The 26,049-nt window shown below is 41.8% G+C and overlaps 1 protein-coding gene across 1 annotated transcript in view; it reads left to right on the forward strand.

The window, feature by feature from the left end:
• prdm6 (PR domain containing 6) overlaps positions 1 to 24,097 on the forward strand; it is a gene marked incomplete at both ends in the record, with an annotated part of 32,946 nt that extends 8,849 nt beyond the window's left edge. Inside the window, 5 exons of the mRNA XM_080853639.1 lie at positions 7,859 to 7,986; positions 9,895 to 10,019; positions 15,435 to 15,780; positions 21,600 to 21,776; positions 23,983 to 24,097. Of these exons, the coding sequence (XP_080709765.1) occupies positions 7,859 to 7,986; positions 9,895 to 10,019; positions 15,435 to 15,780; positions 21,600 to 21,776; positions 23,983 to 24,097 (891 nt within the window). The remainder of the gene's footprint in view (positions 1 to 7,858; positions 7,987 to 9,894; positions 10,020 to 15,434; positions 15,781 to 21,599; positions 21,777 to 23,982) is intronic.
• Between the last annotated feature and the right edge of the window lie 1,952 nt (positions 24,098 to 26,049).

Below are 26,049 nucleotides of genomic sequence, written 5' to 3' on the forward strand. Positions count from 1 at the left end.
TCATCCTGGTTGCTTGATACCCATTTGACCTGTTTTGAGAGTGATTTTCTATTTTGTGGCTAACTTGTATTTAGGGAGTTTAGGGTCATTGTGTTAGTCTCTGCTTGACCATAGGCGTCATTCAATTAAATTGATAATTCTGTTCTGAGCATTTATGTTGAACCTGGTCACAACAAGCATTTGCATCCCTGTGAGAGACAGAGCTGTATACTCAAAAGGGAACTCTTTAGAGTGACATATGGAACCATTTACCACTCTCACTGTCACGGTTCATGGTTCTCAGAACTTACTGTATTGCTGGCAACATTCTGTTAGTAAACCTCACACTGGCTGTTCCAAGAAGAATACGTTCTATTTAGTACATCAGAGACGACGTCCTCCACATTTTCATTCTTTCTGCTTTGTGAACTGTGGCCCATGGAAAATAAAGGTGATTTGTGAAGCCGGTGACCAGTTTTACATCCTGTAGGCCGTGGTGTTTTACACATCCCTTTAAGGCCAGATTAAAGTTTTACATCCTGTAGGCCGTGGTGTTTAACACATCCCTTTAAAGCCAGATTGAAGTTTTACATCCTGTAGGCCGTGGTGTTTTACACATCCCTTTAAGGCCAGATTAAAGTTTTACATCCTGTAGGCCGTGGTGTTTAACACATCCCTTTAAAGCCAGATTGAAGTTTTACATCCTGTAGGCCGTGGTGTTTTACACATCCCTTTAGGGCCAGATTAAAGTCAAGCTTTCAAATTCCCACGGACCTCAGTGACACTTGATTGAGCGATTCAACAAAAATTAGTGAAATTCCAGTCTCTTAGCCATCATGTGGGTTCCAGTAGGCGTCACAAAGCTTTATTTGGTTGTGGACGTGAGGTGACAGCTGTCATAACTGTTTAGGGAAGGTCAGTGTCAGTCCGTGACAGGGCTTCACTTCATTCTGTCGCAGCTCAGCAGCTGTTTTGGATGGGTGCCTGAGGAATGGGCCATTCCTCAGTGCACTTGCTTTGATAGCGGTAATGACGAGGGATTTGCCCATTAAGCAGTGAATCTGACAGCGCTCCGAGCTGCCTCTCTTGAAGAGCATTGTTAAATCGGGCACTTCCAGGGGAGAATGGGAGCAGTAGGTGGGAGTCTTGTAGGTATTCTAAAAATGGACACAAATGTTTGCTGAGGTGTAAACTAGTTTTCACCCTTATTCCTATCTGATCTTTACGTTGCATTTTGTTTTAGGTCTGTATTCATTTGAGGGTGCAGAAATGTAATTCATTTTACTTAGGGCTCTCAGAAGGTGCCCTCCACATCCCATACTAGTCAGATCATTCAAGGTCCCCCCCAAACCCCCATCATCCATTATCCTCACATACCTTTACACTCCTCACTCAACCTCTTGTGTCTCTCTCTCACACACACACACACACACACACACACACATAAACATTAGCAGCTCATGTAATCAAACAACCATGCAGAAAGCTCCCTAAAACATGTGTTCATGGCACTTTGGTTTGAATCCTCATGAGGAGATAACACACTGCATTATTATCTGGTGTGATGTATGCATTTACACCACCCTCCCACCCCAGCACCGCCAATCAATGCATCCCATTTACATGCCAGTTGGACTAGGGAGATGGTGGCTAAGTGTTTCCCAAGATAAGGAGCCCAAATTCCATTATCCAAAGTGTTCCACGTGTGTGCCTCTGCTTGACCTCTGTCGGTGCCTGTGCTGGCTGTGACGGGGATGGAGGCACTGAGAGGGCTGTGTGAGAGCCCACTGCCCACTCTAATGGCCTCAGAGGCCTGATTTACTCGCTATAATAAGGTCATACGGTCAAGCGACTCACAGACTCTCTGTGGCTGTTTCTGCCCCCCCCCTCACATTTCTCTATGCCACTCTACCTTCTCTCTTTCCCTTACCCTGACTTTCTCTCACACTTCCCCCTCGTTCTGTTTCTTTCTCAATCTCCCTCTTTCACCCCGCTGTCTCCCTCCTTTCTTCTCTGACTCTGTTTTTCCGTCCTGTGGCATTGATACTCAGCTGTTGGGGGAGGATTTACAGGCGTTGGGGTGACAGGACCCAATCAGTGAGCCGTAACCGTGGGGATGGAGAGATCGAGCAGTAAGTGAAGCACTGGTGGAGACACTGCTTGCCAGCCTCTGATCAATGACTTAAGAGCAGGGAAGCAGAGAATTGCAATCGCTCTCTGATCACTCTCCATTGTTTTGTCTTTCTCCGTTTTGCCCCATCCCCCTTTCTTTTTTCTTGAAAACTCAAAAAAAAGTCTGAAGAGGAAGGAGAGATTGTTTAGTTATTTTGCCTTCCCCAGAGTGTATTCTTTTTAATCTGGTAATACGCTTTTCCCTCGTCTGACTTACTGGGCAGCACTGATGTTTCCAACAATGGGTTCATAATATTTTAGAATAAAGCACCATTGACTCCCAGCCATGGATGTGAATGCTGTCTGATCATGGATGTGGAGATTGTCTGATCATGGATGTGAAGGCTGTCTGATCATGGATGTACTAGTCATTGATCAGGAGAGTTGAGGTGTTAATCCTATGGCACCAGTGACACCACATTTGGAGGTCCACTTTGCTTAAGGACACAACAGATTAGTATAAGTATAAGTCATCACTCCATATGGCATCATCTATAAACAACAGATCCAGAGTGATTTCAGTGTCTTCAGCATTAACTGTACAGAGGTCATTAAAATGCTGCACCCACAGATTTATAAATTAGGCAATTTCCTTGATTATTGCAATCATTTACAAAATTGATTGGCGGAGTGAGCTATAGACAGATTTCAGCAATGCTATTGACAGGGTTGGCCTCACTAATAAACAGGGCCTCCTCCATAAAGTGAGATGTCACTATTTGTCTGTGTGTGGGGGATTGTTTAGCATGGTGAGCTGGCTCAAGGTCACGTATGCCAGGACATGAATAAGCAGGAGTGGCTCTGCTGAATCAGAGGACGGGAAAGGGCACATCCATCATGCCAGTCATCAAGCGCGATGGATTTATACTCATGGGCAAAAACAATACTGTCTAAAGCTGTTGAGGATTCCATAATGAAAAGTGAAGATTATGGACATACTGTATGTGTCTGGTTGAAGTTACTTGTGAGCATTGTGGTAGTTCCTGGATCCTTTCCTTGGTCTAGTCTAACCATTTTTATTGGTCAGAATCCCTGAAGGGTTGTCTGTCCAGTCACACCAAGGTGACTTTGATTAGATTGTCCCTTTTCAGTTGGAATTTGAGCCCAACCATAGCAGTACATAACCACTTTCACTCCTGCACATGTACCCACTGTCAATCCCACCATAATGGCTCTGCTCAGAGTCATCTAGATATTTTTGAATGAATCACTCATCAATTGGCACTGTTAGTCAAATAAAACCTCCAGCTGAGGCCCTTTATTTAACCAATAAGCCACCCTTCATTGAGCTTTTCTTGTTTTCACCTATGCCACAGATAGTCACAAAGACAATTCAATTTACTCTACCTTCAGTCAGATGAGAGATGAGAAAAAAATCTGTCAATATTTGATATCCATGCGACTGCGTGCACATTTTGAACTTAAGAGGCTAAATGTAATTGATGTATAAAAGACTTGTTTTGTGTGGTTAGAAGCCCCCCCAGCCTTGCTCCGGCATATCCTTGAGCTGGACAGCTGTCGGGGGCCGGGCGGGGGGGAGGTGCACGTGGACGTAAATCACTTTTAGTGGGTGTTTACTGTAATTCTTTCTTAGGGCTGCAACTAACCTGCCCTACTCAGTGCATTAAGCCATCAACGATAGCCAGCAACGATAGCCATCAATCAAAGTGTGTTTTCCACAGGGGTATACTGTATATTACCTCTCCTGTGCCCACTCTCTCAAAAAATATGCTTTTCCATATGCTTGTCAATTTTCGATTAAAATGTCCAATCAAAGTTGGTTGTAGTTCCTTTTCTTGTTGACCTGTATGTATTTTTTTATTGCCTAAACTTAACATCAAATACTCAAACAGTTGTTAGAGAATACAACATGTTTGATTCTGATATGTTTGAAGAGTCTATGGTTTAAGATAGCAATCCCTCCCGCAGCAGTGCATTCCCTTGCAGAGGTCCTGTGCAGGGCTGTTAGTGTCTGCCCTGATGCAGCAGCCTGGCACCAGCCCCAGTATGATGTTGATGCAAATGAAACCCAGATGAATGTGATTTATTCACAAGTGAATTATGTTGCCTCTCACAGAAATATTTGAATGGAATAGAGCAGTGCGCAGACAGGGGGATGAGAATATATGTAAACAGTGATGTCATTTTAGCATAGGTTTGTTTTCAACAGCATAGAACACACACAGACTTCCATAGTCAATGGGTCAAACTCTCCTCTCTGCTGGGCTTATGCAGGGTCACATGAAGACCTATGTCATGTCTTTGGCTCAGAGAGCACAGCGAAGGAGATAAGTCTGTCTCTTGAGTCTGTCTCTGCCACAGCAGAAGATGGATGTGGGCCCAACTGGATGCCTGATTGAGGGCTGGAAGGAGGATACACTGGGAGACCCGGGCATGGTTTGGCATGAGGGAAGGCGAGAGATTGATGGAGCTGTCTTTGGCATATAGGGAGAAGAGGTTTAGGTCTTACTAGGGGGTTGTTAAATTAGAGGTTAGGAGCTGGTGGAAACTGGAGGAGAAGAAAGCAAAGATTTGCCCCTGGTCTGATGAGGGGGGGTAGGGTAGCTGCTGGAGCGGGGGAGGAAATAAGAGAATCGATGAAGCATCTATCCCTGATGTTAAAAAAGATAAGGCTGGAGGTCTGAGGATCTGTCTGTGGACGTGGGGAACCTCTGACAGGATAGGCATGAGTGGGATGGGGTGGGGGTGGGGGCTGGGGGCTGGGGGATGAATGGTCTGTCAGGAGTTTTTCTAGTGCGGCCATTTCTCCCTCTGGGAGAGTAAGGAGCAGAAAGGTTCAGTGCCTCTGCCTCTGATCACCACAGATCACAATATATCACAGCAGAGCAAAGCAGAGCAGATCACAATAGATCACAGAAGAGCAAATCAGATCACAATAGATCACAGCAGAGCAGAGCAGATCACAATAGATCACAGCAGAGCAGATCACAATATATCACAGCAGAGCAGATCACAATACATCACAGTAGAGCAGAGCAACGCAGAGCAGATCACAATATATCACAGCAGAGCAGATCACAATATATCACAGCAGAGCAGAGCAACACAGAGCAGATCACAATATATCACAGCAGAGCAGAGCAGATCAGATCAGATCACAATATATCACAGCAGAGCAGAGCAGATCACAATAGATCACAGCAGAGCAGAGCAGATCACAATATATCAGAGCAGAGCAGAGCAGAACACAATATATCACAGCAGAGCAGATCAGATCAGATCACAATATATCACAGCAGAGCAGAGCAGATCACAATAGATTACAGCAGAGCAGAGCAGATCACAATATATCAGAGCAGATCACAATATATCACAGCAGAGCAGCTCACAATATATCACAGCAGAGCAGCTCACAATATATCACAGCAGAGCAGATCACAATACATCACAGTAGAGCAGAGCAACGCAGAGCAGATCACAATATATCACAGCAGAGCAGATCACAATATATCACAGCAGAGCAGAGCAACACAGAGCAGATCACAATATATCACAGCAGAGCAGAGCAATGCAGAGCAGAGCAGAGCAACGCAGAGCAACGCAGAGCAGATCACAATATATCACAGCAGAGCAGAGCAACACAGAGCAGATCACAATATATCACAGCAGAGCAGAGCAACACAGAGCAGATCACAATATATCACAGCAGAGCAGAGCAGATCACAATATATCACAGCAGAGCAGAGCAGAGCAACACAGAGCAGATCACAATATATCAGAGCAGAGCAGAGCAGAGCAACGCAGAGCAGATCACAATATATCACAGCAGAGCAGAGAAGAAGAAGAAGAGAAGAGGAGAGCAGAGCAGAGAAGAGGAGAGAAGAGGGAGCAGAGAAGAGAAGAGCAGAGCAGAGAAGAGGGAGCAGAGCAGAGCAGAGCAGAGAAGAGAAGAGAAGAGAAGAGAAGAGAAGAGAAGAAGGAGCAGAGAAGAGAAGAGAAGAGCAGAGCAGAGCAGGGCAGGCAGATCACAACAGAGCAGAGAAGAGATGCATGCATGTCCACTATTACCTTCTACATGTGAGCTTGTGTGGGCGATCTAAGTTTGGGCAAGGACAAAGTTACGGTATGTCAGTACTCAAGTGGGGCCCTCAGTTATAATATATAATAATACAAATAAATAGTGGTTTAATTATATAACTGAAGAAGGGGACATATCACAGAATAACACAATTACTTTAGTTTGAAGCAATTGAAAAGAATACAGATTGCACAGATTATACACACATATATTTATGGTCAGTGCAGAGTTTGCTCTTCACTGCTCATAGCTACTCTGCTCAGCCAGCTGCTGAAAGTAGTATGTTGTGTGCGTGTGTATGTGTGTGTGTGTGTGTGTGTGTGTGTGTGTGTGTGTGTGTGTGTGTGTGTGTGTGTGTGTGTGTGTGTGTGTGTGTGTGTGTGTGCGCGCTCGCATACAAGTGTGATGTACAGTATGTGTTTGTGTGTGTGTGTGTGTGTGTGTGTGTGTGTGTGTGTGTGTATGGTGTGTATCTGTACATCTGTATTTGTCTGCTCTTGTGTGTCCCAGTGTGTGTGTGTGTACTTGGGTCTGTGTGAGTTGGTGCGCTTGTGTGTGTACTGAGCATCTGAGTGCTCTATCATGCTGTCAGAGCTGGTGGAGGTTGAGTGTGGAGCGGGGAGGATCCAGGAGGGGAATCAGTGCAGGCAAACTGGATGTCAGAGATTCTGTGGGGTCAACAGGGTCAGTTGAGGTCCTGGAACCCCATCCATTGTACCCAGGCTTCCACTGACAGCTCTCGTGATTCATACACACAGACTACAAACAGAGCGATCTGTACTACTGATAAATACACACACATGAACACATAAACACACATGCGCGTATCCACACACTTACACAGACACAACACATGAACAGAATCGCACACTTACTGCTCTACTACGGTCGGAATCACCCATATGTACACAAAATGTATTCAAGCAGAACACATTACCATGCTCACGGACATGGACATACACATAGTACCTTACTCTCTCTGCTAGACAAGAAGCATAACTGAATTGAACCCCTGAAAGCTTAATTGAAAAACGTAATCAGAAAAGAGACAGAATCAAATGTACTCAGAGTCTGCTGGATTAGCACAGGTAGCACTGTTAGTAGCATCTGTTCGCAAAGCCTTACACAGCTCGCTGCCAAACATGAACAGGATGGAAATCCTAACAGACGGAAATAAACTAGAACAAGAGGTGAAATGAAATGAAGTGTTCAAGCTGCCAGTACAAAGAGAAGCTGTGACTTGCTCACTCTCACAGTTACAGGACAGTGTGTTGTACATAAGGGGTGAATTATTGATTGTGCATCAGATCAAATGTTCATTGACTTGTCAGTCATTGACAAGGTTGGAAATAATTATTTTAATTGAAATAATAATTGTGACCTTAATACTTTGCTTTTGTCAAAGAATCCAATTTTTATGTTTACAAAGAAATACAAGGACAGTTCTAAATGACCCCAAACTTCAGTGTGTCATATAGAGAAGAAAACAACAAACCTTCTCATGCACTCTTGGAGGAGGATCGACTGAATATGCCAAGGCCACATTAGATATGTCCTGTTGGCTGTCAGTCAGCTCCACATGGTATTTTAACACAGTGTGGTATTTTACCTTTTTCATGTGTTTGTGTGTGTGTGTGTGTGTGTGTGTGTGTGTGTGTGTTTACATAGATCTATGACCAGGAGGGGACACTTCAGCACTTTATTGATGGAAATGAGCCAAGCAAGTCCAGTTGGATGCGATATATCCGCTGTGCCAGACACTGTGGAGAACAGAACATGATGGTGGTTCAGTACAGGTAATATGTGCACACGTCTCTCTCCTGTGCCTCTGAGAGGATTCCAATAGAATGGTAGTGTGATATATAATGTTCACATAACCACTCTCATGGAGACACATACGTCCCTTACCAGTCACACACATTTACATGTACGCACTCTCTCTCTCTCTCTCTCTCTCTCTCTCTCTCTCTCTCTCTCTCTCTCTCTCTCTCTCTCTCTCTCTCTCACTCACGCCCACAGGCATGCATCCATCATTGTCTAAAATCACCCAAACCTATACCAAGTGCATTAGACACCTGCACAGAGAGAAACACTCAACTCCTGGTTAAATACATTTTCATATTACTGTAAAATTATTTGTTAAGTTGATGTTAGTATATAATTTCGTTTCCTGAATGTGTGCATGTTTGAAGTCACACAAGGCAGCTATGTTACGATGATTCCCACCAAACTAAACAAGCACATCGACAAATCCAGGAGGCCCATCTATAGGGGGATAAGGTTATTTTCAGTCCTCTTCTTTTTTTTTCTCGCTCTTTCTCTCTATATTCCCTCTGTCCTCTCCTTCTTTCTCTTTTCTTCCTGTCTGTCTGTCTGTCTGTTTTTCCCTCCCACTCAGCTGTTTTGAGTTCCATATGTTATTATTTGAAATATCTCGAGTGGAGTTCTTCTTCAAAGCAGCCCCCGTGATTGATCGACCCTCGCGTAGCTGTTTTGTTTTGCTCCGACTGTACGTAGCACTGGCATGGGCTTTGCTCTGTGTTCTCCAGGACGCCCCACCGTTTAGCTTTATGACTCATCCAACCACAATACTAAATACATGTCAACATGGGAAATCTTATCCAACAAGCAGAGGACTAGGAGGAAGAAGAAGAAAAAAGGGAAAAAGAAAAAAAGCTGCCCTGGCCACAGCTTTGAAGTGCCTGGCCTGAGAGGAGATTTGTGCGAGTTTTGAAAGTGACGGCAGGCTTGTAAGGCGGCGTGTACATTTACAGTCTCTCACCCCTCTGACGAAAGTGTGTGGGACCACCCATCGCTCAGAAAACAGCCCTTCTTTCAGCAGCCAATGGAGTCATTTAGTGCAAGTCCATTTATTTGTGTGCTGCAGTGTTTATGTTAAGTGAGGCCAAACTGAGAGACATGCGCTTGCAGGGGGATGAAGCCGCGCTCTGCTCGTGTTTTTCTCAGGTTATGAGATGGCTGTGATTTATGGGCTCGTCCTTGTTTTATTTTTATGTCGTGGTGGAAAGAATTAATAAAATTCACAGACCTCAGCAGCTCTGTTGACTCAGAAGGAGCCCTTTTCTGAAACGTTTATGGACATTTTTTCCTTTTAACTTGTAATGCAGACATGCTCCTAAATACATGACTATGTATATTTATGCCACAAATCTGGCAACCACAGGATGACAAGAAAAGAAAAGAAGGTCCACGAAGAATTTACTTATCGTCACCACAGGGTAAAATATTGAGATTCCACAGACTCCTATTGATTTCTGCGTTATCACTGCCAGAGGTCACTTTGTGGTGACACAACAACCCTCCCACTGTGGCAGAGACATGCGAGAAGTCATTTATTTTGTGAGTGCTTCAGTAAATAAGTGTTGCATCAATGTGACATGTTTTACCCGCGTTGAGCGTCTCGTCATCGCTCATGGCTTTTTAGCAGAATGCCTCCACTAAAAGGAAAAACATCACCCTTCTTCCAAATGAATCAGTGGCTAGAGGCATTTTGAGCAAGTGACATAATCTTAGTGATGTGTAGCATTCTTCTTCTTATTAATGTTGAAAAGAAGTATTGACTGTTAACAAGCCTTTGGATTGTATGTCAGGCATGGCATAGAGAGGCCATTTCTCATGCATGTCCTGTCAGGTCATGGAAACAAGGAAGAAAAGAAATGAAATCTTTCTTCCCCTTCTCGCAGGTCATGTATTTTCTATCAAGCCTGCATGGATATCCCTCGAGGGACAGAGCTGCTGGTCTGGTACAACGACAGCTATACCTCCTTCTTTGGCATTCCTCTCCAGTGCATCGCACAGGATGAAAACCGTAAGCTTCCTGTCCTCCCCCCTCTTTTCATTTTGACTTTATCTCTACTTTTCATTCTTTCATCTTTCTTTTCTTCTTTCTTTTGTTGTCTCTCTACTTTTTCATTCGGTCAACTCCTCTTCTCTGGCTTCCACTGGTGTTCCCCTCTGCCTGATGATCTTCCTTAGTAATGATGATGATGATGATGGAAACTTTCTTTTAGATCAGAGCTGGATTGTGTGATTTTTGGCTATTTAAAATAATGCATTATAGTGTCAGTGTATCTAAAAAGGTTTAGGTTCACTTAAAGTCTGAATGTGTGAAACTAAACATCAGAAATGGAATGCTCTCCATCTAACCGACAGATGCCACGAAAGATGCAAGGCCAACAGATTTAGTAAAACTGTTAGTTGAGTACTTGAGAAGGGGTTATCAGTGAGTTATCAGTCATCCTGAAAACTTGGATCTTTCTCTTTGGCAAGGGTCTTTAATATCAGTTTTTGAATATATCTTCTGTTATCTGATCTAACATCTGTGGAGATATGCTGGCAGATAATGCTAATATCATCTTAACCTTTCATCTCTTGGTCACTGCTTACGTTATCCACCTGCCACAGTTGTTTATCTGTGCTCTACTCTGGCCAGCAGTTTAATTGGGTGGCTTTGAGCAGGTACACGCCCCACCAAAGTTCACTCCACTGAAATATACTTAAGTTTTATTTTGAAGGTAAATTTCAAATGATGCCGACTTTAAAAAGATGATCATTATTTATTATCTATTTAAACTTATCGAGAGCAGTTACAAACAGTCTTGTTGAGTCTTGAGTCTTGTTCTTTGGATGAACTTCATAACAACATCAGCCATTATTCAGTGGCATATGGTTTAAAGTGTCATTGCTCCATCTGAAAATCATACAGTTTTAAAATAAGCAGAATGGTATTCTCTGGATAAAAATGAGAACAAAAAAATATGTGATTATTTAATTTTGTCAAATTTCCTCAAAGGAGATGAGGTTCAGGGGCATATTATCTACCGGAACACAGAAGATCAGAGATGCTTCTCCACTGATTCCTGCATACTGCATCCAAGTTGTAGAAAAAATACTGTCAAGCTTTCTAAATGTGGGACCCTAACACACAACAAATACACAAGATTAAACTGTCAGAAGGGTCTTTACTTACCAGTACAATCAGGCAAGAAGCAGCGAAACAGGGTGTTACACAAACAATGATAGAAAGGGGGGATGAGTAGTTGATAAATAGCATGATTATGACAACTTTTTCTGACAGATATTTGGGTCATAATTTATGTAGGTCCTTATAGACTATTTACAGATGATCAGATTATAAACTGTTGAAACTCTGGTAACTACAATTGATGGTTGAGGTTAAAGTTGGGTTTGGTTATGGTGAACTTTCAATAAACTATCTGTAGTCTCTGTAGACGAACGATTCAAAAAGTGTAACCGATATCTCTACTTACTGTCAACTCCAGCGAAATGTAAGACTGAAAATGAAGTAAAATCATATTTTACATTTTATATCTGAATGTTTTAGTATACTTTTAATCATTATTGAAAGTGAAATTCAAGAATGGTGAAATTACACCAAAAAGCATATGAAAATGCTGTAATTTGGAATCCATGGTAGGGCATTGTCTATAATATATGGCTTGGCACTTCACTGTTTTTGAATGGATTTTATCAGGTTTTATCATTGTGTCATTAAATGACTTACAGTACTTGGTTAACATAGACTTAGCATAATATAGACAAAATAACCCACATCTAAGCTAATGATGGGATGGTGTTTTGAAATGGACCTAATAATCCAAATCACAGACTGACAAGTTTCCCTGCTTTGGAGACATTTGATCAGCTTGCATGACTAATTTATCTCCTGCCCTGAAGTCATTATTCATGTCTTGTCATAGCTCACACTGGGTTACTTGGTTCATACTTACCAGGAGGAGGTCCTGGACAACAGACAAGGCTTGACAACTCTCTGTTTACATGTTGGACATTTTATGACTTTAGTCTGGTTGCAGTTTTGTTTAGACGACTGCTGCTCCATGTAAACTGTTTTTCCTGAGCGTACAGTATCATCCTGGGGACATAATGCTGTGGATGAAACATGTGGCAAACAATGAAGACAGGAAAAATCCATAAAACCTAAGCTGGAGTGTATGGCGACAGCACTTATAAGCATAATCACAAACACAAATGGCTTCATTTCAGTAGAGCATCAGCTAGAAAACACAGTAGAGTAGAGTAAACAGGCTCTTGTACCTGAACTGTGCCATACCTAAGCAACATTTAAACATGGTATGGCACTCTTAACTAGTACAGACTGTAACAAATGCTATTAGGGTACATTGAGCTCAACAAAGCCTAACTTGAAAGTGCAAGGCGTGTGGCCCATGGTTCTTAGCTCAGCTGATGCACAACAGCAGTGATCAGCAAAGAGAAGGATTGAGCAGAATTGATATTTGCATTTATGCACTGATAGGATGGTAGCTAGCGCAGAGTTTTTTTGGGAATTGTAAAAAGCTGTATTTGAAGGTGTGTTGTTTAATTCGTGTCTTCTAAACCAATCATACCAATTGAATTTCTGATTACGCTGACAAGTACACTTGAGATATGTTTTGGTTTGGGTGTGATTGACACAGATTTAATTATTAAATTGTAAAATTCTTCTTATTAAAATAACATAAATCAATGACATAACTTGACATAAATACATTACGTTCCCAATGGCCTGTTTCTATAATGATATCAAGTTTCCATGGTAACTATTCCCTGCTGGCCTGCTTGGCCCCCTCATAGCTGCTTGCAACAACAACCCAGCAGTTCCAACCGTCACAACGGCAAATACTAGACCAAAAAAAGAGCCATGCAGTGAAATATCATCACTATTGATTTGATGTGGGAAAGGTGACGTATGTGGGAACGATGATTTTATGTCGGAACGGTGACTTGTTGTTCTTAACTGCAATGGCAAGCCTAAACGTAGTCTTTTAGTAAAATATTCTTTTGAGTGCAATAAGCTATCAATTCAATATATGCTGCCATGATTACTTTTAACATTAATTCATATTTGCGACTGCTAATTTCCAGGTTGCAGTAGACACGGCTATACACTAAAATGGGGGATATATTGCTAAAAATATGCAAAATTATCTGCCAACAGAATTTGACCAAGATTTAAAAAAAAAAAAAAGAACCCAAATAAATCTTAAAACTAGTGTGGCCAGACTAAAAACAAGAATATTTGTCTTAATTCTGACTTTGACAAAGCAGTTTTGTACTTGTCAGTGGGGATCAAACAAGTTTCAAGCATTAACATAACTAATCACTAATAAAATCTCAGTAACAAGTTATAATACCTTATTAAGGTAATAAAGGACTGAAACACTTGAAGCAAGTGAAATGCTCTAACATAATATATGCCTGGTAAGAAGAAATATCTTGTCAGACAAAAAACAAGCATATTTTGCCTTGATTTAAGATATTTCATTTTACTAAGATTTACATTTTTGCGGTGTATGAGCTCTGAAACAAAAATGACATACCTAAACAAGTTGTCAGTCCACGACAAGCATGCATGGTACGAAATTGCCAAAATGTCTTTGCTTAGTAATGCAAGTAGTAGTGCTTGGCCATTGGCCCTAAGTTTTATTTTATATAAGCCATCCTACTTACTTGATGAAACATTAGGTAAACAGTGTAACCATCTGATTTTTTTTTTTTTTTTTTACAAATATAGAATATTATTTGAGTTTTTAACAGATCATAGGTCATTGGTGGGTTTAAAACTATCTTAACTATGATGGCTCTATAGGTAGCTTTATAATAGTGATACATTTGAGCTTGTCTAATAGCAGAGCAACATGAAGAAAGTTTACTTTGTATTCATCTATGCTCTATGTGTAAGGTGTACATTGTGCTGTGACATTAGTGAGGATATTATTAAGTTTACAAAAGGACCTGAGAGCAAAAGTAGTTCATATTCAACTGATTGTTGAAAAAGATATTTACATTGAAGTTCTGTTCAGCCAAAAAAACTCAGACAGAGCCTTTTGTTTAACCAAAAGATGGTTCAGACTTTTTAAACTTTCAACATACAGTTGAAGTGACATTAAATAAATCTTCATATGTTGGAACCTTTTGAATGGGAGCTGAAAACACCCCACTCCCATGAGAAGTTCCAAGTCCTGTCGGTGTGCATTTTCAAAAGTTAGCTTTAATCACACATATCCCAGTTGAAATTTACCAGTGATCAAAGATCTTACATAGAAAGTCCTGAAAAAGCCTGATTTCAGTTATATTGCATTAGATGAACAGGCTTTATTGAATAAGGATGCCCCAGTCTCCGTCCCACATGTATCACATTACAGTGTAGCGGTACTGTTTGTGTACACAGCATGTTGCGCTAGCTGGAATGTGGAGTGTGGTTTTCTTAAGGATGACTTGTCATGGCGGGGACTTCATTCCACGTTGAGTTTTCATTAGAAACTACTGGTAACGACGCACATGTTTTTGCTCAAGAGACGTGTCTTGTGCGCCGGTTTGCAAAGCAGTGATGATTGCGTTTACCGTCAGTGATGTCAGTGCAAAAGACATTTGGCTCAGCGTGCTCAAAAGAAAGGGGAATCAGAGAAGATAGCTATGAAGCTGGTGAAGTAGCAGGAGGCTGCAGAAACAGAAACAGCTCAAGTTAGGAGGAAATGTCTCTGAGGATGCAACAAAAGTTGCAGATGCAACAAAAAATCTATGTCAACGAATAATTATCTGTCAAATAAATGCAATGGACAAATCAAAAACAAAAGTTATCTGTATCTGTCTTGATTTTTTTACCCTCTATCTGCATATCTTCCAGTTCGTCTGTCTGTGGTATATAACTCCCTGATGGTCTGTGTGTGGTATATAACTCCCTTATGGTCAGTGGTATATAACTCCCTTATCATGGTCTGCTGTCTGTGGTATACAACTCCCTTATGGTCTGTATGTGGTATATAAGTCCCTAATGGTCTGTCTGTGGTATACAACTCCCCTATGGTCTGTCTGTGGTAATTAACTCCCTTATGGTCTGTCTGTGGTAATTAACTCCCTTATGGTCTGTCTGTGGTATATAACTCCCTTATGGTCTGTCTGTGGTATATAACTCCCTTATGGTCTGTCTGTGGTATATAACTCCCTGATGGTCTGTCTGTGGTATATAACCCCCTTATGGACTGTCTATGGTTCATAACTCCCTCATGGTCTGTGTGTGGTAGATAGCTCCCTTATTGTCTGTCTGTGGTTTATTACTCCCTCATGGTCTGTCTGTGGTATATAACTCCCTTATGGTCTGTCTGTGGTTTATAACTCCCTTATGGTCTGTCTGTGGTTTATAACTCCCTCATGGTCTGTGTGTTCCTCTTGTACTTGACTACAGTGAACGTCCCCGCCACTGTCATCGAGGCGATGTCCCGGCAGGAGAGCCTCCAGTCCTTCAGTAAGGGTGGGAAGGGGGGGTCCTCCGGAGTGCTGCTGCGCTCCATGGTCTTCCCCCATGCTCCCTGCCCGCGGGGCTTCTCTCTGCTGGAGAAGGGTGGCCCAGCTGACTCCCCCTACAGTCAGATGGGCGCCAAGAACCAGCGCGTGCTGGCCAGCCCCACCTCCACCAGCCAGCTGAGCTCAGAGTTCAGCGACTGGCACCTATGGAAGTGTGGCCAGTGCTTCAAGACCTTCACCCAGCGCATCCTGCTGCAGATGCACGTGTGCCCACAGAACCCAGACAGGTAAGGCCCTGGCATGAGCATGCCCACCCCTGCATGTGCAAGAACATATACCACGGCGCCCACAAATACATTAGGACTGAGTTCATTTGCAAGAGGTTTCATTTGCAAAAAAAACCTGCTAAATAATTCACTGCATAAACGCAGCTGTATTGACAAATGTGTCTGTAGTTATTGCCGCTCTCAACAACTCTGCCCCTTAGTGCGTGTGCTGAGCATCCAGGTGTGTAGTCTCAATGAGTCTGGCAGGAAGGTGTAGCCACTGGCAAAGGCAATGGAACTTTCCTGCCTTGCTTCCGCCGGCTCCACAGGTTGTGTTTGAGGAGATCAAAAGCAATAACAGTGCTAAAAATGGTTCCTAATGAGTTTGTTTTCACGCAGAGGGACACTAAAGTATACACCTCTGGGAATTCTCTTGGCAAATTGTTGAAATATACATTTGGTTTTACACTATGCCCTTGAGAAATGTTATTCCTGCTTCTATAGTACTACAAAGTACACTATACGCCATACTGCAGTAAATCTGTATGTTATGAGATCACAGCAAAACAGGTTGTCTTGTCTTGTACTGTATCTACCACAACAATGGAATATAACCAAGCAAAATAAATGAATTATTTCCTTGAAGCATTAATAAACACTGTAATTTCTTTTTGATTCTGTAACAGCTGTACTGTTCTATAAATATGAATCCTGATTTTTTTCCCCTTCATTCAGACCAGGGACATGTCATTGTAATTGGCGTGTTTGAGACCTGTGGCACGTGGATTTGAGTATTTATGCCTTTAGTCTGATGAACAAGATGTCAACAGTTTATAGAGGTATAAACACTGGGCTATTTTCTGAAACATGAATCTCGTTATGTCACAAGTGCTGACACTTTCAACTGAACAAAAAAATCTTTTTTACATTTCAGAAGAGTGGAAGTTGTGTTACTGTTTAGAGTAGTGGTGATCGTGAGTCATTTTAAGGAAAAGTCCACATACAGTGCAGTGCATTCAGAAAGGATTTATGCAGCTTTATGCTCAAATAATTTTTCCAATCATCAAACTAGAAACTTTTGCAAAGGTATCATTAAATGGATCAGTTTTGTATTTGTGTACTTGTATTAGTTACACGCAGTGTAATTTTTTAGGTAAGCCTATGTGAGCACAGTTCTCTCAGAGGAGTACATTTTTTTTTACCTTGGAGTTGTTGAAGCTCTTATTTGATAGATTAAAGCATTTAAAAAGCATTAAACTAGCAACAAACAAAGTTGTTACATGCTAAATCACGTAATTATCATCATCATTACCATCATCTTTGTTGTGTACTATGTAATTATGAGAGACAACCAGTAGTAAACACTCAAAGAACATACAATTACAGCATTTAAGATGGAATTCATTAATTTACCATTTGTAAAAGTCTATCTGTTTATGCAGGCCTTTATAACACTTTAAAAATGCATCCTTCCCAGCACAACACAGTGCCCCTTTATAATAATAATAATAAAAATAATAATAATAATAATAATAATAATAATAATAATAATAATAATAATAATAATAATAATAATAATATTGCTACTACTACTACTACTACTACTACTAATAATAATAATAATACAAATAATAATACAACAAATAATAATAGTGGAATATCCTTTTATTTTTGACACAAGGAAATAAACAAATGATGTTAAGAACACTCATGAGGATCATATGATTAATACCCTTAAAGTAATGATGTTTTCAAAACACAGTTTGGGAGGAGCTCATAGGGATGATTGACAGTTGTCACTCACCCTCACTCCCACATTCTAGGAGATGTAAACCTGTCTTACCTGTGCACCACGTCACGTGCTCCAGTGGAGCACAGCATCCCACCTCCTCCCCACTCTCCTCTACTCCCCTTTCAGCTCTAAGCTCACATTAGCCCTCACACACAAGGGCTGTCAGCGGACATCACAGACCCAATCTCTGCTGTAGGCATCACAGGACCATAGCCAGCTACCAGGCCAAACATGCTCATTATTAGCGTTCTAAATCAAGCATTCCAATGGAACAACTAGTGAAAGGACTGTATGGAACCGTCGCTGGCTCATGTTTGTTAAAGTTATTTCCTGACGTGCAGGATTTGACAACTTGGCTGAGACCCAGTGTTGAGCCCTCTCTTTCACTGGCAAACTAGACGTTCTTGCAAGCCAGTGGAATTCCTGCATTCCATCCCCAGCATTGTGTGGGATTCTGTCAAGAGACTTGATATCTAAATCCCCTAGAAGAGCGGACAAGCCAACGCTCTCCACAGCGGTCTTGCACATCCTGCTGACATCGCTACACCACTGGGATGTCAGGGTTGGAGGCCATCTAATAAAACCCCTTGTTGCAATTCAGACACAGGCCTTGAGCAGCGGTTTGTATTTCATAAAAGGGTTCTTCTTTGAACTCTTTTCCTTACCAGCCAGATATGCTTTTGGGCCCTGTTGCAACATTCTCTAGATATTGAAAGGTTAGTTGATATCATATAGATGTCGTCACTTAGGTTGCCCAAGACTTTAACAGCAAGGTGGGAAGCAACCTCAAATCCGTTTCCCGGTGTTTATTCTTTTCACAATGACTCTGAACAAGTGCGTTCCATGGCCTCTTTCAGGTACAGCATTTGTGAGCAGGGGAGTTAGAGTAATCACGTATGATATGAGGTCCCTAGTGAGTGGTGCTGTGGCTGACCCAGATGGCTATGCAGTCACTTCCAAACACCAGGCCAGCCATTCTTCTCCCTCCCCAGGGCTTCCAATGCAAGCCCCTCTCCCTCCCTCCCGGTCAGGAGACTGCATGGCTGGTAGCCATGGAAATAATGTGAACTAAGCATGTGCATCAGGCATGCTGGGCTGTGTGTGGTGTTTACGCGCGGCGCAGACAACACTTCAAACTCATTCTGCTGCATTAAGGAAATCTGCTTGACCAGTGGCCACCATTTTAGGGCTCAAACACAGTGTGTAACATCTCTAAACCTAATTAAATATGGTGTAGGATGTATTGGACATTTTTTGCTTAGCTCTATTTTTCTTGGGAGCATATAGACCTATAAATCAGCAGCCGCTGTCACTGAGAAATACCTTCTCTAACTGTGATGCAGAGGAAAACAGATGCCACTTATTCAATAAACTAATATTCATACAGAAGAAAAATGTGCCACAGATAGGCCAGAGTTGGAGTCAATTTGAGTGTTTGTCAATAGTTCACTTTATGACCCTGGGGTGGAGATAAAATTCAGCTGAACAAGGGAATCTAGATGTGTTTGTGTTTGGAGGCTGAGCCCGTGCTCACAGCCAATGACCCGGCGCATCAGTTCAAAATGGCCCCCTTCGTGCTTTATGGGGTTTGGCTTATACATATTTATTGATGTTTAGTTTATATGTACATTTGGGCCAAGATAAATGACTCTGATATATCATCACAAGGGGAAAATCGATTTGCTTATCTGTTTTGCTGACCTCTATTTTTCTGCGCAAGAGGGTTTTTCTTCCATTTTAACTCAGGCCTATCAATCAATGTAGAATACATACTCACATCTGACTAAAGGACATAAACCCAAGTAGATATACTCACATCTGACTCAAGGAGACAAACCCAAGTAGATATACTCACATCTGACTCAAGGAGACAAACCCAAGTAGATATACTCACATCTGACTCAAGGAGACAAACCCAAGTAGATATACTCACATCTGACTCAAGGAGATGCAGGATACCCGCTGGAGAGAATAGAACATCTGTGTACAAGAGATTCCTGGCACCACTTCGTGTTTTCATATTAAAAGTCATATCTCTAAAATAGTCATGCAGTCTACAGGGTAATAGGAAAGTCATGTTTCATGATACCGACACAGGCGCCTTACCCACTTAACACATTTGGGAGCATAGATCTCTGAGATTACGTTTCTGTCATAATATATGCAAAAGAGATAGTGTCAGTCCTATACTACGACGTTACTCTCCAGTCAGTATGGTTTCAAGGTGACGACAGCCATTCATACAAAGTATAGTGTAAGTATATCTTCATCAACCATTAGTGTATTTTTTTAAGACATTAAACAAATTATCACACACAATCAAACACATTCTTGCATACTACAGTTACAAAGCTGGACTGTGAATGTAAATATTCTACAAAGACAAGAGAATGTCTGTGGGCTAATGATCGCAGTTCATACTCATCTTTCATTGGAACGATTAATTATCAGGAAGAGCAACACAATTTTCCATTGACTGACTTTTATTTGGTCTTTTGTCTATCTCCCATCACTTAATTACCTCCGTTTGAATATCAAGTGCATTATCTGCCCACTGAGGTTTAATAGTTTCATCGATGTTGAGGAGCCCTTCAGTGGATCTGGATTAAACGTTTTCTCAGGAGTCATTTTGTTGATCATTGATTCAGTATTGACGCAAAGTGTGGGGTGATTTATGACGGTTCAACTGAAACAGCTTTATTTGAACGCAGAAAGGACAAGCTGGACTTACTTCAATGTGTGAATTACTGTAGATAATCAGTTTTGAAAAGAACAGCCGGTCACAGTGTAGTGTACTCTTAACGTGAGAACAGTCGCTCATCTAGATCTAAGTTAGTTGTAGCCAGCTCTGAACTCAGCACAAAAAAGCTTAACTTTCCCATCCGACAACATCTTTCTTCACACTTAGGGAGCTCATTCCCACAGTGAGTTGTTTGCTTTCATTGGTCAGTACTGATAATCATATACCATTTATATCTCCATGGCAAGTGACATGAACAACGTTTATAGAGCTTCAGCACCCCAGTTGTGGGAGATGATTGGACTGTTTGGGGGATGGCTAAAGAGTGCCTAAGAGCAGGGACTGGTTGTGTACGTGCATATGTGGGGACGCTGGGTTCAATATTAGACTGTGGTGTGTTTCTGAGTGTTTGCCACTGTAGGTTAAGCGTTCAGTGTGTGGATTGAGTATCATAGGCACAGTAGTGTGGCTGAAGCTGTTCCCAGAGATGATAGGCTATTTGGGCACAGGAAGTATTTATCTGTTGTATTGCGTTCCTGTAAACCCAGAGCTGCAATAAACAATACACACACATTAATCATAAGTGCCGCCATAGTAAATACTTTGCACACATTAATCACGTTAAAATATTCACAATCGATGCATCTTCTCCCAGAAAAACCCTCCAGTAAATCGTGCTCTATGTCACCCACCAAGCCCCTGCGATGCAGGCGGCACACACTGCAGACTGAGCAGAGGGAGAACAGGATTTAGGTCATGACATGAGTACGATACAAACACCTAGTTTTCAGGTAATTGTTTTTATTGTATTGTAACAGATTCTGCGTTCTTCGCCATGCAAAGTTACAATGAAAGCAGATTTGAAAGAGTGAAAATGCAAAGAAAAAATGTCTTCCATGAATGTTCTGATCTGGTGATTCATGAACAGCAATGCATCATCTTTATTTGGTTAATTTGATCAGAAAAGATTTCTTTAGATACCTTCTTTCAGATACATGAGAATGTATCGGGTTGCTTCTCAGTCCTGCTAATATTCGCCTGTATTTCTCGAGCAGACGTGAGTAAATAAGTGGAGAGCCATGTCCTCTTGTGTAGAGGGAGAAGGAACCCAAACCCCTCTCCTCTCACTGCCTCAGTCCTGTGCTGGTGAACTGTGCTCAGAGTGATGGATGGTTCCACGCAACACCACATCTCATTGTTGATGAAGGGTCATGGTGCTATGGTAACAGCCATGGGGGTTAACCCCCTTTTTCTCTGTGTGTGTGTGTGTGTGTGTGTGTGTGTGTGTGTGTGTGTGTGTGTCTGTAGACCATACCAATGTGGCCATTGCTCGCAGTCCTTCTCCCAACCGTCGGAGCTGAGGAACCACGTGGTCACACACTCGAGCGACCGGCCCTTCAAGTGCGGCTACTGTGGCCGAGCCTTCGCTGGAGCCACTACACTCAACAACCACATCCGCACACACACTGGGGAGAAGCCATTCAAGTAAGTACCAGTGAGTACTCGTTATCCCTCTCACCCCCCACCACATGTGACCAATACACACATACACACACACACACACACCATATGCAACATTCTCTTTTGTGTTCGCTGTTTTCCTAAATAATACATTTTCCAAACATCACAGGCCAAGACAGAGCATGAAGCAGTCTCTCAAAGCACAGGTGGGCAAAGGGACAGGCTATGCTCACACAGTGACTGAACACACCCCCACACACACCAGCTAGCGCTAGAGAGTCTGTCGATCATTTTATAATTGACTGACTCGGTTGAAAGGTTGGAATGAAAAATAGATTTCTTTTAATGTGACAGATGTTACTTACATTTGATCTTGTTGACTTCCCTCTTTTATATCTCACATAGCCTGTAATTTCTTTTGAATATCAACCCAGGTCTATTATCAGTTGGAGTCGTCAAAAAAGATTTAGACATTTACATGAAGTGATTATTATTTTTGTAACAGTAATTATAGCTTAGGGGTTAAGTACAGATGGGTTAAGTGTGATTTGTAAGGACCTAATCTACTCATTACTAGTGAGGTGTAACTATTGTATTATGCCAGCAGAGGAATACTGGAGAGTGCCGGAGTCTCTTTGGCTCTGGGTTTAGTTGTGCTGGATAAGCAAAGACCACCTGAAGACATGCAGTTGGTTTCTTAAACTCTAGTTATTTTAGATGTTATGAAATAAAAGAAGAAGACATAAATCTTGGGGTGTATTTTGAAGGATGAGATGTGCTGGACACATGAATCTACTTAGAGGAGTTAGGATAAGGACAGAGTTATCAGACTCCATCTTCTTACATGTATTTGGAACCATTCTGTCAGTAAATTATAAATATGCCACATTTCCCTCTTTGATGTATGACATTGCATACTGGGCTATTAGGTCTGTGGATACCTGTTGTAGCAAGACTCATACTTCAGTTGAAATAATTCACTCTAAATTCCCTTTGTCCGATCTCAAAATGGTCAACTGGTAAAGTACATCTTTGCCACGTTTCTGTGTAAAAACAAATAACATTTTAGGGGGTACCTATCTCTCAATGTAGATGTAGAACTTGGTGTTTCAAGTTATGAGATTTTATTGAGTCGTGACTATTTTGAAGATGTGACTGCCTCCCAGGAAGTCCTGTTGTTTGTGTGCTGTCTGCCTCTGTGTGTTTTTGTCAAGAGAGGAGAGCTGTCTGCTATTGTGTGGATCTGTTTCTGTGTTTATGCATACTGTGCACACCAGTTACAAATCAGCTTTCTAATGAGCAATCAGTGATACACAAATGTGTCATCAGCACTTCAGGCTCTCCTGAGGGGAAGAGGGGCACAAAGACATTAATGAATACACTGCACCAATCTTTAGCCAATCAATAGGCCTGAGTTATTTCCATCGAGCTGATATGCTTGATAGAATAAAGATGGCATTTTCAGTTGGTCAGGGAGACTTCTCTGCTGTAACCCTGGCCCTGCAAAGCATCACTGAAACCATTCTGCACAGCTCAACAGAACTTGGCAGTTTGGTCATCCTACTTGATGAAGTTAGATCGCTTTGGCTTAGTCTTCTTATGTCTCGTTTGCTTATTTTCTTTCAAAAGATACGTTGCCAGTTATTTAGGGATAGTCCTGCGTTTCACAGTGTTGTGTCATCCAATGAACACACATTGACATTTGATTGTTGTCATTAGTACATTTAAAGTTCTTACACACTATTGCAAACTACTTCCACCTTAATCTGTTACCTTAACTAGTGTATACCAAAGGTTTTCTTTCCCTGTTCTATTGAACACCACCTTACATGAAGGGGATTCTCTCCTTTGATAGTAACCCCCCTCCCAAACTGAAATCTCTTTTTGTTCTTTATCTATTGTAAGTGACAATGATGCGTGCCCCTTATCTGGACAGGCCCTCTCCTGAGGGACCCTTCCTCTCCCATTTATTGACAGGACCCCTGTGTCACGCATCAATGGGACCCTCTCCCGTCATCACCCCCCCCCCCCCCCCCCCTGGTCCCCTTCAGACAGGGCTCCTGCAATTATACCCTTCTGGCCTACAGGATCCTAGCCACTTTCAAGTGTCAGCTGTCATTAGCAGCAAGGTGGAGATGAGGCACTGAGCGCTCTGTCTGTCTGTGTGTGTGTGTGTGTGTGTGTGTGTGTGTGTGTGTGTGTGTGTGTGTGTGTGTGTGTGTGTGTACAGGTGCGAACGCTGCGACCGGAGCTTCACACAGGCCACGCAGCTGAGCAGACACCAGCGGATGCCCAACGAGTGCAAGCCCATCAGTGAGAGCAGCGAATCAATCGAGGTGGATTAGCTGATTGACTGGCCGGAATTAAACTGCAAGGAAAATCATGATTAAATGTCACGGACACTTAAGCAAAACCAAAGATTTCCTCTGAGAAACTCTCAATCAACCCCACAGAAAACCAAAAGCAGTAATAAAATAAGTAAGATGTTAAGAGATATTGATCCTGGCAGAAGATAAGGAGACTGGACATGGATGGAGGAGGGAGGGAGGGAGGGAAGGGGAGCAGGAGGGGGGTTGGGAGGGGATACTGGCAGACAAAAATGGGGGAAGAACAGAATATTTATTTATGACGGAGCTCTGTAAAGAAGAAGCTGGACTGTTCAAATGCCCAGAAAAACAAAGCAAGAGGTGGTTTCTTTGCTCTTGATCTTGGTGTCTTACACAGTGTGACAAAACCAAAGAGACTATGGGACACTGGATGCTTAAAATCCTACACTGACAATACACAACCCTTGCCCAACTGCACCCAGGAAGGAGCATGAAATAAAAGGACACAGTTTAGTTCCACCAATACATGAATGAGAAATACATACAGTAAATAAAAGAAGAAACAAGACACAGATCACCTTAAATGTATATTCTGAATTATAGTAGATTTCTCCAATATCATGCTTTTGGCACTTTTAAAACTGTTATTTATGTTTTCTGATCCGGCCTGCTCTTAAATGTAAAGCTGAAGACTATTTATGGTTTATGGTAGACATGGTTGCTTAAATAGACGATTATGCTAGTCCTTTCTCTTTCAAGGTACAACATGTTAAATTTGTTGTTGAAAAAGAATTGTTTCTAGACTTAAAACAGCACAAGCCTTATTCAAGGGCATGTCAAATGACAGTGTTGATCAACATTCTATTCTGTGATTCCATCAATATAATGCATTTGTGGCCAAAAGAAACAAAATGAAACGAAAAACTAAACAAATGGTATGTACCCAGAAGAAATGTGGACAATGCATGGAATATTGATCAACACTGTCCATATGTTGTGGTTGATAAATTATTGTTGTTTGTAGGTATGGAAGCATTCTTTTTCTACTCAGACTCCGATTGGACCTCAGCACCACCATATCATAGTTCATTCTCTAAAGCGGTGAGGATGTTTCATCTGCAGATGGCTCAGTATTGCAGTGCTGATGCACATCTTGCCCCCTCTAATGGGGACAAACCAAACACACTTTTTTCAATGCTGTTGTGATTGTTTGTAATGTCACATGGTCGGATGGTACATTTTTTTATTGAGAAAACTGTACAAAGTATCATTGTCAAATGTCAGAAGCCAACATAAAAGCACAACCCAAATTAGTAAAGACTGATGCCAAAGATTATTTTTAAATGTTTTGGCCAACTGTAAAACATGTTGATAATACACAATAATCAGGTTCCCCTGTGAACCTGTATTCTGATTGTTGATTGTGCTACCTTTGTAGTGTGCAGCACAAGGGGACTTTATTTTCCAAGGACTAAAACTTAGTTAACATTTGCAAAGCTTGGACCCAGATGCATTGAATACAGTACCATATGTATGATTATCATGTGTTATGCTGTATTGGGGGGGAAGCTTCTGGAAAATGTTGAACTTGGACTACCCAGCCTCTTGTTTGCATGATTTCAAAATGTATCTTTTTTCAATAAAACTGCTGAAATGAGCTGAAAACACAAAGACCAGAGTAAAGCCAATTGCCTCAACAATGCTGTGAGGACTCTGAGTCAAAAAGCACGTAGAAATGTCAAAGATCTCGAAGCAGAGGTTTTGTTTTATCTTGTGTCCACGGATTCCCTCCTTTTTAACGCACCGAATGCTCTCAACACCGAATTCTGTCTCCTTTGAGTGTGTGGGAGCAGGGCCGGATTAAGACATTTTGAGGCCTGGGGTTAATTACCAGGATGAGGCCCCTATATCGCCCCGACGCACATCATGACACGCACACAAACCCACGCCAGGTGCACTGACACATCAGT

This window comes from Sprattus sprattus (assembly GCF_963457725.1).
Source record: "Sprattus sprattus genome assembly, chromosome: 16".
Classification (NCBI taxonomy): Eukaryota; Metazoa; Chordata; class Actinopteri; order Clupeiformes; family Clupeidae; genus Sprattus; species Sprattus sprattus.